The sequence below is a fragment of the Hyperolius riggenbachi genome, chromosome 1 (assembly GCF_040937935.1).
Source record: "Hyperolius riggenbachi isolate aHypRig1 chromosome 1, aHypRig1.pri, whole genome shotgun sequence".
Taxonomy (NCBI): Eukaryota; Metazoa; Chordata; class Amphibia; order Anura; family Hyperoliidae; genus Hyperolius; species Hyperolius riggenbachi.
In genome coordinates, this window is record NC_090646.1 from 363,629,814 (window position 1) to 363,644,198 (window position 14,385).

Consider the following 14,385-nt stretch of genomic DNA (forward strand, 5'->3'; position numbering starts at 1 on the left):
ACCCCAAGGTATTCAATTAGGTGTATGGGGAATTCATAGAAGATTTTATTTTTTGTCACAAGTTAGTGGAAAATGACACTTTGTGAAAAAAACAATAAAAATCAATTTCCGCTAACTTGTGAAAAAAAAATGAAATCTTCTATGAACTCCCCATACTACTAACGGAATACCTTGGGGTGTCTTCTTTCTAAAATGGGGTCACTTGTAGGGTTCCTATACTGTCCTGGCATTTTAGGGGCCCTAAACCGTGAGGAGTAGTCTAGAAAATAAATGCCTTAAAATGACCTGTGAAAATCCTAAAGGTACTCATAGGACTTTGGGCCCCTTAGCGCAGTTAGGGTGCAAAAAAGTGTCACACATGTGGTATCGCCGTACTCAGGAGAAGTAGTATAATGTGTTTTGGGGTGTATTTTTACACATACCCATGCTGGGTGGGAGAAATATCTCTGTAAATGGACAATTGTGTGTAAAAAAAATCAAAAGAAATCTCATTTACAGAGATATTTCTCCCACCCATCATGGGTATGTGTAAAAATACACCCCAAAACACATTATACTATTTCTCCTGAGTAAGGCGATACCACGTGTGACATTTCTTTTGCAGCCTAGGTGCGCTAAGGGGCCCAAAGTCCTATGAGCACCTTTAGGCTTTACAGGGGTGCTTACAATTTAGCACCCCCCAAAATGCCAGGACAGTAAACACACCCCACAAATGACCCCATTTTGGAAACTAGACACTTCAAGGTATTCAGAGAGGGGCATGGTGAGTCCATGGCAGATTTCATTTTTTTTTGTCACCAGTTAGCAGAAATGGAAACTTTTTTTAATTTATTTTTTTTGTCACAAAGTGTCATTTTCCGCTAACTTGTGACAAAAGATAAAATCTTCTATGAACTCACCATGCCTCTTAGTGAATACTTTGGGGTGTCTTCTTTCCAAAATGGGGTCATTTGGGGGGTGTTTATACTATCCTGGAATTCTAGCACCTCATGAAACCTGACAGGTGCTCAGAAATGAGAGAGATGCTTCAAAATGGGAAAATTCAATTTTTGCACCATAGTTTGTAAACGCTATAACTTTTACCCAAACCAATAAATATACACTGAATGGGTTTTTTTAATCAAAAACATGTTTGTCCACATTTTTCGCGCTGCATGTATACAGAAATTTTACTTTATTTGAAAAATGTCAGCACAGAAAGTTAAAAAAATCATTTTTTTGCCAAAATTCATGTCTTTTTTGATGAATATAATAAAAAGTAAAAATCGCTGCAGCAATCAAATAGCACCAAAAGAAAGCTGTATTAGTGACAAGAAAAGGAGGTAAAATTCATTTAGATGGTAGCTTGTATGACTGAGCAATAAACCATTAAAGCTGCAGTGGTCTGAATGGAAAAAAGGCTCTGGTCCTTAAGGGGTGAAAAGACTGCGGTCCTTAAGTGGTTAAAGGTGGCTATGGCTCAGTAAATAGACCTCACCTGATGAGGTGGGCTTTGCATAGGAGATAGCCTTTAGAGCTGTGTCTCAACTTTCAGATTCAGACTAGGCATGTGGCAGATCCAAAATCCATAGAATGCAGTCCGGGATCCTGTGGTACTGCCTGCCGGTCACCGAAACTCCAGGTAGTAGTAAAGCTGTTCTGCAGCTTTCATGATTTTCCTGGCTGAGGGTGACTGCATGGAAGTGTGTGAGCTGCCAGAAGAATGGGTGGGGGCTGGAGAGGCTACAATGGCTGCCAGGTAGTGTGGGCTGCACCTGAAGCAGCATGTGCCTGGATGGTACCCCTTGATCACTGACAGAAGGTGTTGTATCAACTAGAAGGGGAGCTGTATGCGTGGGGCTTACTGGAAGGAGCTAACGGCTGCATTCAGGGCTGCTGATAAGCAGTGTAGTGGAGGCTCACAAGTGGCAGTTCCAGCGTTAAAAAAGCCCCGTTATCCGTGTAAGGAAGTTCCCTCCCCGCAATCCCAGTACGTGTGGGGCTATCAGAGGAAGCCAACTGGGTTATGCTATGCAGAAGAGCAGAGTGGTGAAGACACACAGATCACGGTGCTCGTGGCAGCTGCAGTGTTAAAAAAAGCCCCGATAGCCGTGTAAGGAAGCTTCATCCCCCTCCCCACAATCCCAGGGTAGAGCGAGTACCTCTTCCAACAACGGAGATTTCCAAGACGAACCGCTCTGCAAAGTCGCGGCAACTACACCAAGTGCATCAGCCGCGGGTTCCGGTCTACTTCCGGTCTAGAAGAAGGGGCCTAAATTAGCGTCCACATGCTGCCTGCGCACCACATGTTGCCTGCGCAGGACTTTGCAGAGCGGTTCGTCTTGGGAATCTCCGTTGTTGGAAGAGGTACTCGCTCTACCCTGGGATTGTGGGGAGGGGGATGAAGCTTCCTTACACGGCTATCGGGGCTTTTTTAACACTGCAGCTGCCACAAGCACCGCGATCTGTGTGTCTTCACCACTCTGCTCTTCTGCATAGCATAACCCAGTTGGCTTCCTCTGATAGCCCCACACGTACTGGGATTGCGGGGAGGGAACTTCCTTACACGGATAACGGGGCTTTTTTTAACGCTGGAACTGCCACTTGTGAGCCTCCACTACACTGCTTATCAGCAGCCCTGAATGCAGCCGTTAGCTGCTTCCAGTAAGCCCCACGCATTCATCTGATAAGCTACATCTGACCGCACATTCGGACCATAAGACGCATTGCCTTTTCCCCCCCACTTTAGGGGGAGAAAAAGTGCGTCTCATGGTCCGAAAAATACGGTACTTAAAAGACAGCAGGGCTAGTGTACACGGGTGTAGCACTGTAGCAAAATCAGAATTAATTTTTCTTGCATTCACAAATATAACTATCTATGTGTTTCATTGGAATTAAATTTTCATAGGTTCACAGATATAAATTATATATATGCTTCATCAGAATTCATTTTTCTTGTAATGTAGCACTGCACCCAGATCCCCCCCATTTTCTCTAGGTATTGGAGTGTGCAGTCTCCTCCCCACTGACAGGTGTCCGCTTGGCCAGGACCACGGCACAGCTTTCAGTTCCTAGAATTCCTAGCTCTCCCAAGAACACTTGGAGAAGTGCACATGCATTGCTGATCATTAATCTATGGGGAATAAAATCAGGAAAATTGACCCAAGTCCTGGCCAAGGGCAGAGATGAACAACTGGCGGAGGATGGCTATACATACAAAAACTAATGACAAGGGGCTGTAAGTTGCAGGGTAGTGCTACATTAGTTAGCACTAGTCCTAATTTTTGTTTTAGCATTTTAATAAGGTGTTCAAGAAAAACAAATGCTATGACAAATATACCTTCATGCTGACAATTGCTACCCTGAGATTTGTTCCTCCCAAGTCAACAGCCAAGGCACTTAGAGTTTCCAAGATGTGATCAATGTCTTGAGAGATACTCTCTTTTACTGGAGGGAAGCAGAACTTCTTCTGCAGCGGTTGAGATAAGCTTATCGATTTGAGAAACTTCACAATTCTGGGCACAGAACTGCCATCGCCATAAATTTTTGAACTGTGGAAAATATAATCTAAGTAAATCGGGTGCTCTATTTGCTTCAGCATTAAAATGTCAGACAATCAAAGGTATAATTAAAATATTTAGTGCAGACTTAACAAATACGATATTACAATACATAGTAGACCAAGAAATTAATGTAAATGAAACAAGTTGATATATACGGTATGTAAACACACTGATTTTATAGACAGATAAGTGTTGTCTGATGAGAAATAGCGGCATACCGGTAACTAGTCACACAAGCTTTTTGTTGCCAATAAAGCGAGGTTTTCCCCAGCCTACAGCCCACCCACCTCCTCTTACTGCTGAAAAATCCTGAATAGCTATTTTTCAAATACAACTGCCCTGTATCTCAACGGGAAATTGCTTGATTGATTGATTGGATCTGTGGCTAATACTAGGTACACACTATGAGAATTTTCTGGCAGATTTACTGTCAGATCGATTATTTCCAACACGTCCGATCTGAATTCTGATCGATTTTCAAGCATTTTCAGATCGATTTCCGACCATTTTCCATTCACTTCAATAGGAAATCGGTCAGAAGATGCTCAGAAATCAGATTGGACATGTTGGAAATAATCGATCTGACAGTGAATCTGCCAGAAAATCTCATAGTGTGTACCTAGCATTAGAAGATTAGAGGCAGCTGCCAGGCAAAGTGCAATGTTTAAAAGAAAATAAATATGTCAGCCTTCATATCCCTCTCACTACAAGTGTCCTTTAAAGAGCACACAAACAATAAGGGCATATTAGCACTATGCACAAATCAGAGCCACATCTTCAACATTTCCCCACATACGAAAGGGGCGGGGGTAACACTGCCTAACTAGTGGCTTGCTGTCCAGATGGCACTGAGGTGCAAATCTGGGTGGCATGATGCGGCTGAATCCCTACAGCAGTGCATGGCATGGCTTAGCGATTCAGGCTGTCTATGCAGCAGGCAAATAATGGCCATGGATCCACGTGGAAACCGGCCCTTACTGTCGTCCACAGCTATTGGGACTTGATAGGACTATAGTTCTGGCTAACTAAAGTGCCAATAGACATGTTGCTTGGAGAAGGAGGAGGAATAACAATGATGCTGCACACAATAGAGTAGTATTTGGCAGGCAGAGTAAGTAGAGGAACAATGCACTTATTCATCACTGTCATTTAAAGATCTGGTTTGCCAGATCTTTAAAGTGTACCAGAGATGAAGAATAGTGAAAGTTTTATACACACCTGGGGCTTCCTCCAGCCCCATCCGCGCGAATCGCTCCCACGCCGCCGTCCTCAGTCTTCTGTAGCGCCGTTACCGGGTCCCGTAACTTCGGCCAGTCACAGCCAGTCTGAGCATGCGCAGTGCGCTCTCTCCGTCTCACTTAGGCGGAGAATAGTACTACACAAGCAGTATAAATCTTTCACTATTCTTTGTCTCTGCTTTTCTTTAAGCATCATCAGTGCAGTTGTACATCTAGATTCTTGGCTGAGCTAAACTTGAATGGCTACCTCAGTTGAGTTTTGTTTTAAAGCGTTTTAACTCAGAACTTCCTCTCTGCTCTAAAAGATACACAACAGCAATTCTTTGCTACAGCTGGTACAAATCCTAAAATAAATCTGCACTTTCTACTTCTTAATTCATGGAGACATATTGTTAACATCCTGTCCTTTCAAATGAGCTTATCTGCCTTATCTGCCATGGCAGTCATGTAACACAGGGGAGAGATCAAATTACAACTTGTGATTAGACACAAATGAGGGAATAAAACAGGCTAAACTCTAAATACATTGAACCTAAATGCCTAAAAAACAGGCTAAACTCTAAATACAGTGAACCTGAACTCTCGCACAGGACAGAAGGAAAACAGAGAAATGCACTCTGTATGTATTTAGAGTTTAGCCTGTTTCATTCCCCCTCATTTGTGTCTAATCACAAGTTGTAGTTTAATCTCTCCTGTGTCACCTGACTGCCATGGCAGAGATGGCAGATAAGCTCATTTGAAAGCACAGACGGTTAACAATATGTCCATGCTTCCATGAATAGAAGCAGAAACAGTGCAGATTTATTTTAGGATTTGTATCAGCTGTAACAAAGAAATGTTTTTGTTTAAAGGTTATTATGCTGTTGTGTATCTTTTAGAGCAGAGAGGACATTCTGCGTTCAAGTCCACTTTAAACAGGCTAAAGTCTCTAAATACATACAGGGTTTATTTCTCTCTGTTTCCCTTCTGTCCTATACAAGAGTTCAGGTTCACTTTAAGTGTGTACAAGGCTTTAGGCCTGCTATATAGATTTCTGTGGGATACTTAATAGTTAAAGATGTCTGAGAGTAGCTTAAAGAGAAACTCCGACCAAGAATTGAACTTTATCCCAATCAGTGGCTGATACCCCCTTTTACATGAGAAATCTATTCCTTTTCACAAACCATCAGGGGTCACTGTATGACTGATATTGTGGTGAAACCCCTCCCACAAGAAACTGAGGACCGTGGTACTCCTGGCAGTTTCCTGTCTGTGAACCTTGTTGCATTGTGGGAAATAGCTATGTCACTATGACTATGTAATAAATGTCAAATGTCACTATGTAATAAATGTCAGAATGTAAATAAGGGATTTAAAAGATTTTACAATGGGCAAAAAACGATCATTTATACATAATTATTGTAAAAATGAAGTACTTTTTATTACATTATTTTTACTGGAGTTCCTCTTTAAACCAAAGAAATACAAAAAAAAATAAGACTTAACAGAGCGGCAGTGGACCAGCAAATAAAAGATACATTTGATGCACTAGAAAGCAACACTTTTGACAATAAATTCTTCTGAAAATGGGTAATGTTACAGCAGTTTTAACATTGCTGAAGAAGTGTGCTCCGAAACATTCTACCACTCTGTAATATGAGCCAATCACTGGCTGTATTGGCTACAACTGGATTACAGATTTTAGATTTTATACTAATCACTGAGAGATGAAAATAGCCACTTACCATGGGTAACGTTTTCCAAACTGAAGCTGAAGTGCGTGAATTATTTTGTTTTCTGTGTCAGCATCTCTAACATGGAGAACATTCTCACCTGGCAATTCATAAACATATTACACAGTTACACATTTGTAAAAGATAGTAGAACTTAAAGCAAACCTATGAGGTTTGTCTCCGTGTATTTTGGATACTTCGGAGGCTTACCTCCCCTTACCCCCCCCCCCCCCATACAGCCAGGCTGCTCAAACAATGACTGACCTCCCCCCCCCCCCCCCAAGTGCTGCAAGAAGGCTTGCTTGTGCATGCACAGCCCCAATCAAGCGTGGCTTATTACCCTGAAGCCTGAGCGGGCCCGTGCTAGTGCGCAGGTTGTCGACAAGCAGCTTTTCGGAGTCCAAGCACTGAAAAGAGCCAGTGGAGGAGGACAGGAGAGAAGCCTCTCCAGGATCCAGAGGCTTCCCCCTCCCGAGGTGAGTACCCCGTGGGTACTAAACTACATGGGACATTAAACTATGAATATGGAAAGGGAAATTACATTGACGGACATGAACGTTTTTCTTTTTTTGTACTCTGTAAAGTGCTGCAGAAAATATGAGTGCTACATAAATGCATAATACTGGCTGTGAAAAATGCAGGCCTAGACTTCTACAGAAGCTAGGCAGACAAAGCCCAGCTAACTGGGAGGATTAATACCTCTGCTGGGTCTGGGTGAGAAGTTGCTGCATCTGACTGGGCCATTTCCAAGCGGCATATATTTGCATAAAATTAGCATGAACGCCTACTCTTGTGTTCTAAATCCCAGTACTTATTTGTAGAATTCAAAATTATACACTACTTACATTGCAGACTATTACATTGGTACTTTATAAAAGATTATGGGTGCGATCCAATTCACTTTTTCTCCCGAGTTTTCTCCTAGGTGATATTTTCTCATCTTATCAAAATACCTTTTAAGGGACAACTGAAGCGAGAAGTATATGGAGGCTGCCATATTAATTTCCTTTTAGTCAATACCAGTTGCTGGCTGAGCTACTTGGCTGCAGTAGTATCTTATTAACACACCAGAACCAAGCATGCAGCTAATCCTGTCAGATCTGACAATGTCAGAAACACCTGATCTGCTGCATGCTTGTTCAGGGTCTATGGCTAAAGGTACTAGAGCAGAGGATCAGCAGGATAGCCAGGCAACTGGTTATTGCCTAAAAGGAAATAAATATTCCAGCCTCTATATCCCTCTTGCTTCAGTTGTCCTTTAAGCTACCAGCAAGCAAGATACTCAATACTTGTATTGACAGTACTTTTTCACCTTTTGGTACTATTTCAAATGCTGAAAGTTTTTTTAACCACTTGAGGACCACAGTGGTAAACCCCCCTAAAGACCAGGCAATTTTTTTTCATAATTGGCCGCTGCAGCTTTAAGGTTAAGCTGCAGGGCCGCACAACACAGCACACTAGTTACACCCCCCCCCCCCCCCCCCCCCCGCCCCTCTCCCTATTTCTCCCTACCAACAGAACTCTCTGTTGGAGGGTCTGATTGCCCCCTTGTGTTTATTTTATTTTTTTTAAATAAATATTGTTTGAATATTTTTTTTACTATTTCTGTTATTTTTTTTTTTAATCCCCTCCCTCCCCCAGCCGGCCAATCCTGGCGATCGGCTGTCATAGGCTTCAGACTATGACAGCCAATCGCTCTCCTGTGTGGCGGCTGTGTCACACGGCTGTCCCCAGTACAGCACTGCTGCTGATCGCAGCGCATTACAGCATAATTACAGCGCATTACAGCGGTTTCGCTGACAAACAGTCTCCGAGCGGCGATCGCCGCTCGGAGACTGAAGGCGGGGCAGAGCTCCGCCCCCCGAGCAGGAGATTTGATCTCCTGCATTAGCTGGCCCCAGGACTTGACGCCAATTGGCGTCAGGTGGTCCTGGGGTTGCCGCCGCGGCCACGCCCATGGGCGTGGAGCGGTCTTTAGGTAGTTAAACAGAGATAAAAAACGATCTAGGGGAGAGCTTAACCACTTGAGGACCACAGTCTTTCTACCCCTTAAGGACCAGGCACTTTTTTTCCATTCAGACCACTGCAGCTTTCACGGTTTATTGCTCGCTCATACAACCTACCACCTAAATGAATTTTGGCTCCTTTTCTTGTCACTAATAAAGCTTTCTTTTGGTGCTATTTGATTGCTCCTGCGATTTTTACTTTTTATTATATTCATCAAAAAAGACATGAATTTTGGCAAAAAAAATGATTTTTTTAACTTTCTGTGCTGACATTTTTCAAATAAAGTAAAATTTCTGTATACATGCAGCGCAAAAAATGTGGACAAACATGTTTTTGATGAAAAAAAAACCCATTCAGTGTATATTTATTGGTTTGGGTAAAAGTTATAGCGTTTACAAACTATGGTGCAAAAAGTGAATTTTCCCATTTTCAAGCATCTATGACTTTTCTGACCCCCTGTCATGTTTCATGAGGGGCTAGAATTCCAGGATAGTATAAACACCCCCCAAATGACCCCATTTTGGAAAAAAGACATCCCAAAGTATTCACTGAGAGGCATAGTGAGTTCATAGAAGATATTTTTTGTCACAAGTAAGCGGAAAATGACACTTTGTGACCAAAAAAAAAAAAAAAAGTTTCCATTTCTGCTAACTTGCGACAAAAAAAAAAATGAAATCTGCCACGGACTCACCATGCCCCCCTCTGAATACCTTGAAGTGTCTACTTTCCAAAATGGGGTCATTTGTGGGGTGTGTTCACTGTCCTGGCATTTTGGGGGCTGCTAAATTGTAAGCACCCCTGTAAAGCCTAAAGGTGCTCATTGGACTTTGGACCCCTTAGCGCAGTTAGGCTGCAAAAAAGTGCCACACATGTGGTATTGCCATACTCAGTAGAAGTACTATAATGTGTTTTGGGGTGTATTTTTACACATACCCATGCTGGGTGGGAGAAATATCTCTGTGAATGACAATGTTTTCATTTTTTTTTACACACAATTGTCCATTTACAGAGTTATTTCTCCCACCCAGCATGGGTATGTGTAAAAATACACCACAAACCACATTATACTACTTCTCCTGAGTACGGCGATACCACATGTGTGGCACTTTTTTGCACCCTAACTGCGCTAAAGGGCCCAAAGTCCAATGAGTACCTTTAGGATTTCACAGGTCATTTTGCGACATTTGGTTTCAAGACTACTCCTCATGGTTTAGGGCCCCTAAAATGCCAGGGCAGTATAGGAACCCCACAAATGACCCCATTTTAGAAAGAAGACACCACAAGGTATTCCGTTAGGAGTATGGTGAGTTCATAGAAGATTTTATTTTTTGTCACAAGTTAGCGGAACATGACACTTTGTGAAAAAAAACAATTAAAATCAATTTCCGCTAACTTGTGACAAAAAAATAAAATCTTCTATGAACTCACCATACTCCTAACGGAATACCTTTGGGTGTCTTCTTTCTAAAATGGGGTCATTTGTGGGGTTCCTATACTGCCCTGGCATTTTAGGGGCCCTAAACCATGAGGAGTAGTCTTGAAACCAAATGTCGCAAAATGACCTGTGAAATCCTAAAGGTACTCATTGGACTTTGGGCCCTTTAGCGCAGTTAGGGTGCAAAAAAGTGCCACACATGTGGTATCGCCGTACTCGGGAGAAGTAGTACAATGTGTTTTGGGGTGTATTTTTACACATACCCATGCTGGGTGGGAGAAATATCTCTGTAAATGGACAATTGTGTGTAAAAAAAAATGAAAACATTGTCATTCACAGAGATATTTCTCCCACCCAGCATGGGTATGTGTAAAAATACACCCCAAAACACATTATACTACTTCTCCCGAGTACGGCAATACCACATGTGTGGCACTTTTTTGCACCCTAACTGCGCTAAAGGGCCCAAAGTCCAATGAGTACCTTTAGGATTTCACAGGTCATTTTTGTTTCAAGACTACTCCTCACGGTTTAGGGCCCCTAAAATGCCAGGGCAGTATAGGAACCCCACTAATGACCCCATTTTACAAAGAAGACACCCCAAGGTAGTCCGTTAGGAGTATGGTGAGTTCATAGAAGATTTAATTTTTTGCCACAAGTTGGCAGAAATTGATTTGAATTGTTTTTCTTCACAAAGTGTCATATTCCGCTAACTTGTGACAAAAAATAAAATCTTCTATGACCTCGCCATACACCTAATGGAATACCTTTGGGTGTCTCCTTTCTAGAATGGGGTCATTTGTGGGGTTCCTATACTGCCCTGGCATTTTAGGGGCCCTAAACCGTGAGTAGTCTTGAAACCAAATGTCGCAAAATGACCTGTGAAATCCTAAAGGTACTCATTGGACTTTGGGCCCCTTAGCGCACTTAGGGTGTAAAAAAGTGCCACACATGTGGTACCGCCGTACTCAGGAGAAGAAGTATAATGTGTTTTGGGGTGTATTTTTACACATACCCATGCTGGGTGGTAGAAATATCTCTGTACATGACAATTGTTTGATTTTTTTTACACACAATTGTCCATTTACAGAGAGATTTCTCCCACCCAGCATGGGTATGTGTAAAAATACACCCCAAAACACATTATAATACTTCTCCTGAGTACGGCGATACCACGTGTGACACTTTTTTTGCAGCCTAGGTGCGCTAAGGGGCCCAACGTCCTATTCACAGGTCATTTTGAGGCATTTGTTTTCTAGACTACTCCTCACGGTTTAGGGCCCCTAAAATGCCAGGGCAGTATAGGAACCCCACAAGTGACCCCATTTTAGAAAGAAGACACCCCAAGGTATTCCATTAGGTGTATGGCGAGGTCATAGAAGATTTTACTTTTAGTCACAAGTAAGTGAAAAATGACACTTTGTGAAAAAAACCCAATAAAAATCAATTTCCGCTAACTTTTGACAAAAAATAAAATCTTCTATGAACTCGTCATACACCTAACAGAATACCTTGGGATGTCTTTTTTCTAAAATGGGGTCACTTGTGGGGTTCCTATACCGCACTGGCATTTTACGGGCCCAAAACCGTGAGGAGTCTGGAAACCAAATGTCTCAAAATGACTGTTCAGGGGTATAAGCATCTGCAAATTTTGATGACAGGTGGTCTATGAGGGGCCGAATTTTGTGGAACCGGTCATAAGCAGGGTGGCCTTTTAGATGACAGGTTGTATTGGGCCTGATCTGATGGATAGGAGTGCTAGGGGGGTGACAGGAGGTGATTGATGGGTGTCTCAGGGGGTGGTTAGAGGGGAAAATAGATGCAATCAATGCACTGGGGAGGTGATCGGAAGGGGGTCTGAGGGGGATCTGAGGGTTTGGCCGAGTGATCAGGAGCCCACACGGGGCAAATTAGGGCCTGATCTGATGGGTAGGTGTGCTAGGGGGTGACAGGTAGTGACAGGAGGTGATTGATGGGTGTCTCAAGGTGTGATTAGTGGGGGGAATAGATGCAAGTAATGCAATGGCGAGGTGATCAGGGCTGGGGTCTGAGGGTGTGGGCGGGTGATTGGGTGCCCTAGGGGCAGATGGGGGTCTAATCTGATGGGTAGCAGTGACAGGGGGTGATTGATGGGTAATTAGTGGGTGTTTAGAGGAGAGAACAGATGCAATGCACTTGGGAGGTGATCTGACTGCGGGTCTGCAGGCGATCGGATGGTGTGGGTGGGTGATCAGATTGCCCGCAAGGGGCAGGTTAGGGACTGATTGATGGGTGGCAGTGACAGGGGGTGATTGATGGGTGGCAGTGACGGGGTGACAGGGGGTGATTGATGGGTGATAGGTGATTGGCAGGTGATTGACAGGTGATCAGTGGGTTATTACAGGGAAGAACAGATGTAATAAATGCACTGGCGAATTGATAAGGGGGGGTCAGAGGGCAATCTGAGCGTGTTGGCGGGTGATTGGGTGCCCGCAAGGGGCAGATTAGGGTCTGATCTGATAGGTAAAAGTGACAGGTGGTGATAGGGGGTGATTGATGGGTAATTAGTGGGTGTTTAGAGGAGAGAATAGATGTAAACAATGGATTTGGGAGGTGATCTGATATCGGATCTGCGGGCGATCTATTGGTGTGGGTGGGTGATCAGATTGCCCGCAAGGGGCAGGTTAGGGGCTGATTGTTGGGTGGCAGTGACAGGGGGTGATTGATGGGTGATTGACAGGTTATCAGGGGGGATAGATGCATACAGTACACAGGGGGGGGGGGGGTCTGGGGGGGGGTCCTGGGGAGAATCTGAGGGGTGGGGGGGGGGTGATCAGGAGGGGGCAGGGGGGGGGGGATAAAAAAAAATAGCGTTGACAGATAGTGACAGGGAGTGATTGATGGGTTATTAGGGGGGTGATTGGGTGCAAACAGGGGTCTGGGGGGTGGGCAGGGGGGGGGGGGGGTCTGAGGGGTGCTGTGGGCGATCAGTGGGCGGGGGGCAGATCAGTGTGTTTGGGTGCAGACTAGGGTGGCTGCAGCCTGCCCTGGTGGTCCCTCGGACACTGGGACCACCAGGGCAGGAGGCAGCCTGTATAATACACTTTGTATACATTACAAAGTGTATTATACACTTTGTAGCGGCGATCGCGGGGTTAACATCCCGCCGGCGCTTCCGTATGGCCGGCGGGATGTTACGTCGGGTGGGCGGAGCCAGTTGCCGGGGGAAGCGCGCGTCATCAATGACGCGATCACTCCCCCGGCATAGGAAAAGGACGCAACGCCCTAAGGCGTATTGCGGTCCTTAAGGCATCCACTTTGCCGCCGCCCATGGGCTGTGGGCGGTCGGCAAGTGGTTAAGAATAAAAGTGAATTGTATTGGGCCCACTGGTCCCTTTTCAAGTTCTCTCCTAAGAGATAATTTTTCATCTTTTCTTTACAATAACTTTTCAGCAGTCTGCAATTGAAAAAGTAGGAGCAAACGTACTGCCAAAATTATTCTGAGTATTTTCTTGCTTGCTGGTGGCTTAAAAGGCATTTTATTGATCAGGTGTGAAATTATCACCTAGGAGGAAACTTAGGAGAAAAAGTCAGCTGAATAAGAGCCAATGACTTACCTGTTTCTCTGCCCGTTTGACGTGTGCCCAAGTTGATGACAGGTGTGCCGAACGCTCCAGCCTCCCGCACACCACAGCTGCTGTTTCCAATCATACATCCAGCATGAGCAACTAGCTGTATGAACTGTTCAAAGGGAACATGCTTCACGGCACTGAAGTTGGGATGGTGCTCCACACCTTTCTTCCTTATTACTCGCACCATTTCTTTGCTTCCTGTAAGAGAATAGGCATGTCAAATCATGGTGCACTGTTTAAAGAAAATGCAATTTCCCTTCTGAATCCATAGCAGATTTGGCACGCCACAAGTCTCACTGTATTTGCTTGTGACCGCTAAGGGTGCGAAAAACCTGGTACACTCTTCACTTCTATGCAGCACAAGTATCTCTCGTACATGCAAGGAGAGGTTGTTACGAAACACACTGCCTTGCCTGTATTTTTCAGATGAAACCAAATGCAGAAACAGCAAGAAATTCATTACTCTTTTCATAATTGGACTTCCTCATGACCTCCATGACAGAAGGTTGACTGAGAGAAAATGCTCTATATTCACAACTAATATAGAACTCATATGTGCTTTTAAAATATATGGCATTAGGTTTGAACAAAGCGTATCACTATACTTATACAGCATCTCACCTGCATCGATGTTTGGAAAAAGCACCAGGGTTTTCTTGTTGAATGAGATAAGCGCATCCAGGGTGAACTCGAACATCTTGATTGAATGCTTGATATTTGTGGTGACTGGATGCTGGAGTGCAACAATGTATTCCCCAGGTTTCACATCATCTCCTGCAGAAAGAAGGAGAAAATTTGCCCATCAACATCTGGATTAAGGAGAAGCCCAGCTCAGACTTT

General features: G+C 44.0%; 1 protein-coding gene across 4 annotated transcripts in view; it reads right to left on the bottom strand.

Annotated features, from left to right (window-relative positions):
- GNE (glucosamine (UDP-N-acetyl)-2-epimerase/N-acetylmannosamine kinase) overlaps nucleotides 1-14,385 on the bottom strand; it is a 102,320-nt gene that overhangs the window by 18,944 nt on the left and 68,991 nt on the right. For all 4 annotated transcript variants that reach the window (XM_068234252.1, XM_068234254.1, XM_068234255.1 and 1 more), the window contains exons 4-7: nucleotides 14,167-14,319; nucleotides 13,531-13,743; nucleotides 6,505-6,592; nucleotides 3,320-3,530 (exon numbers count right to left, since the gene is read on the bottom strand). In XM_068234252.1, the coding sequence (XP_068090353.1) occupies nucleotides 3,320-3,530; nucleotides 6,505-6,592; nucleotides 13,531-13,743; nucleotides 14,167-14,319 (665 nt within the window). The remainder of the gene's footprint in view (nucleotides 1-3,319; nucleotides 3,531-6,504; nucleotides 6,593-13,530; nucleotides 13,744-14,166; nucleotides 14,320-14,385) is intronic.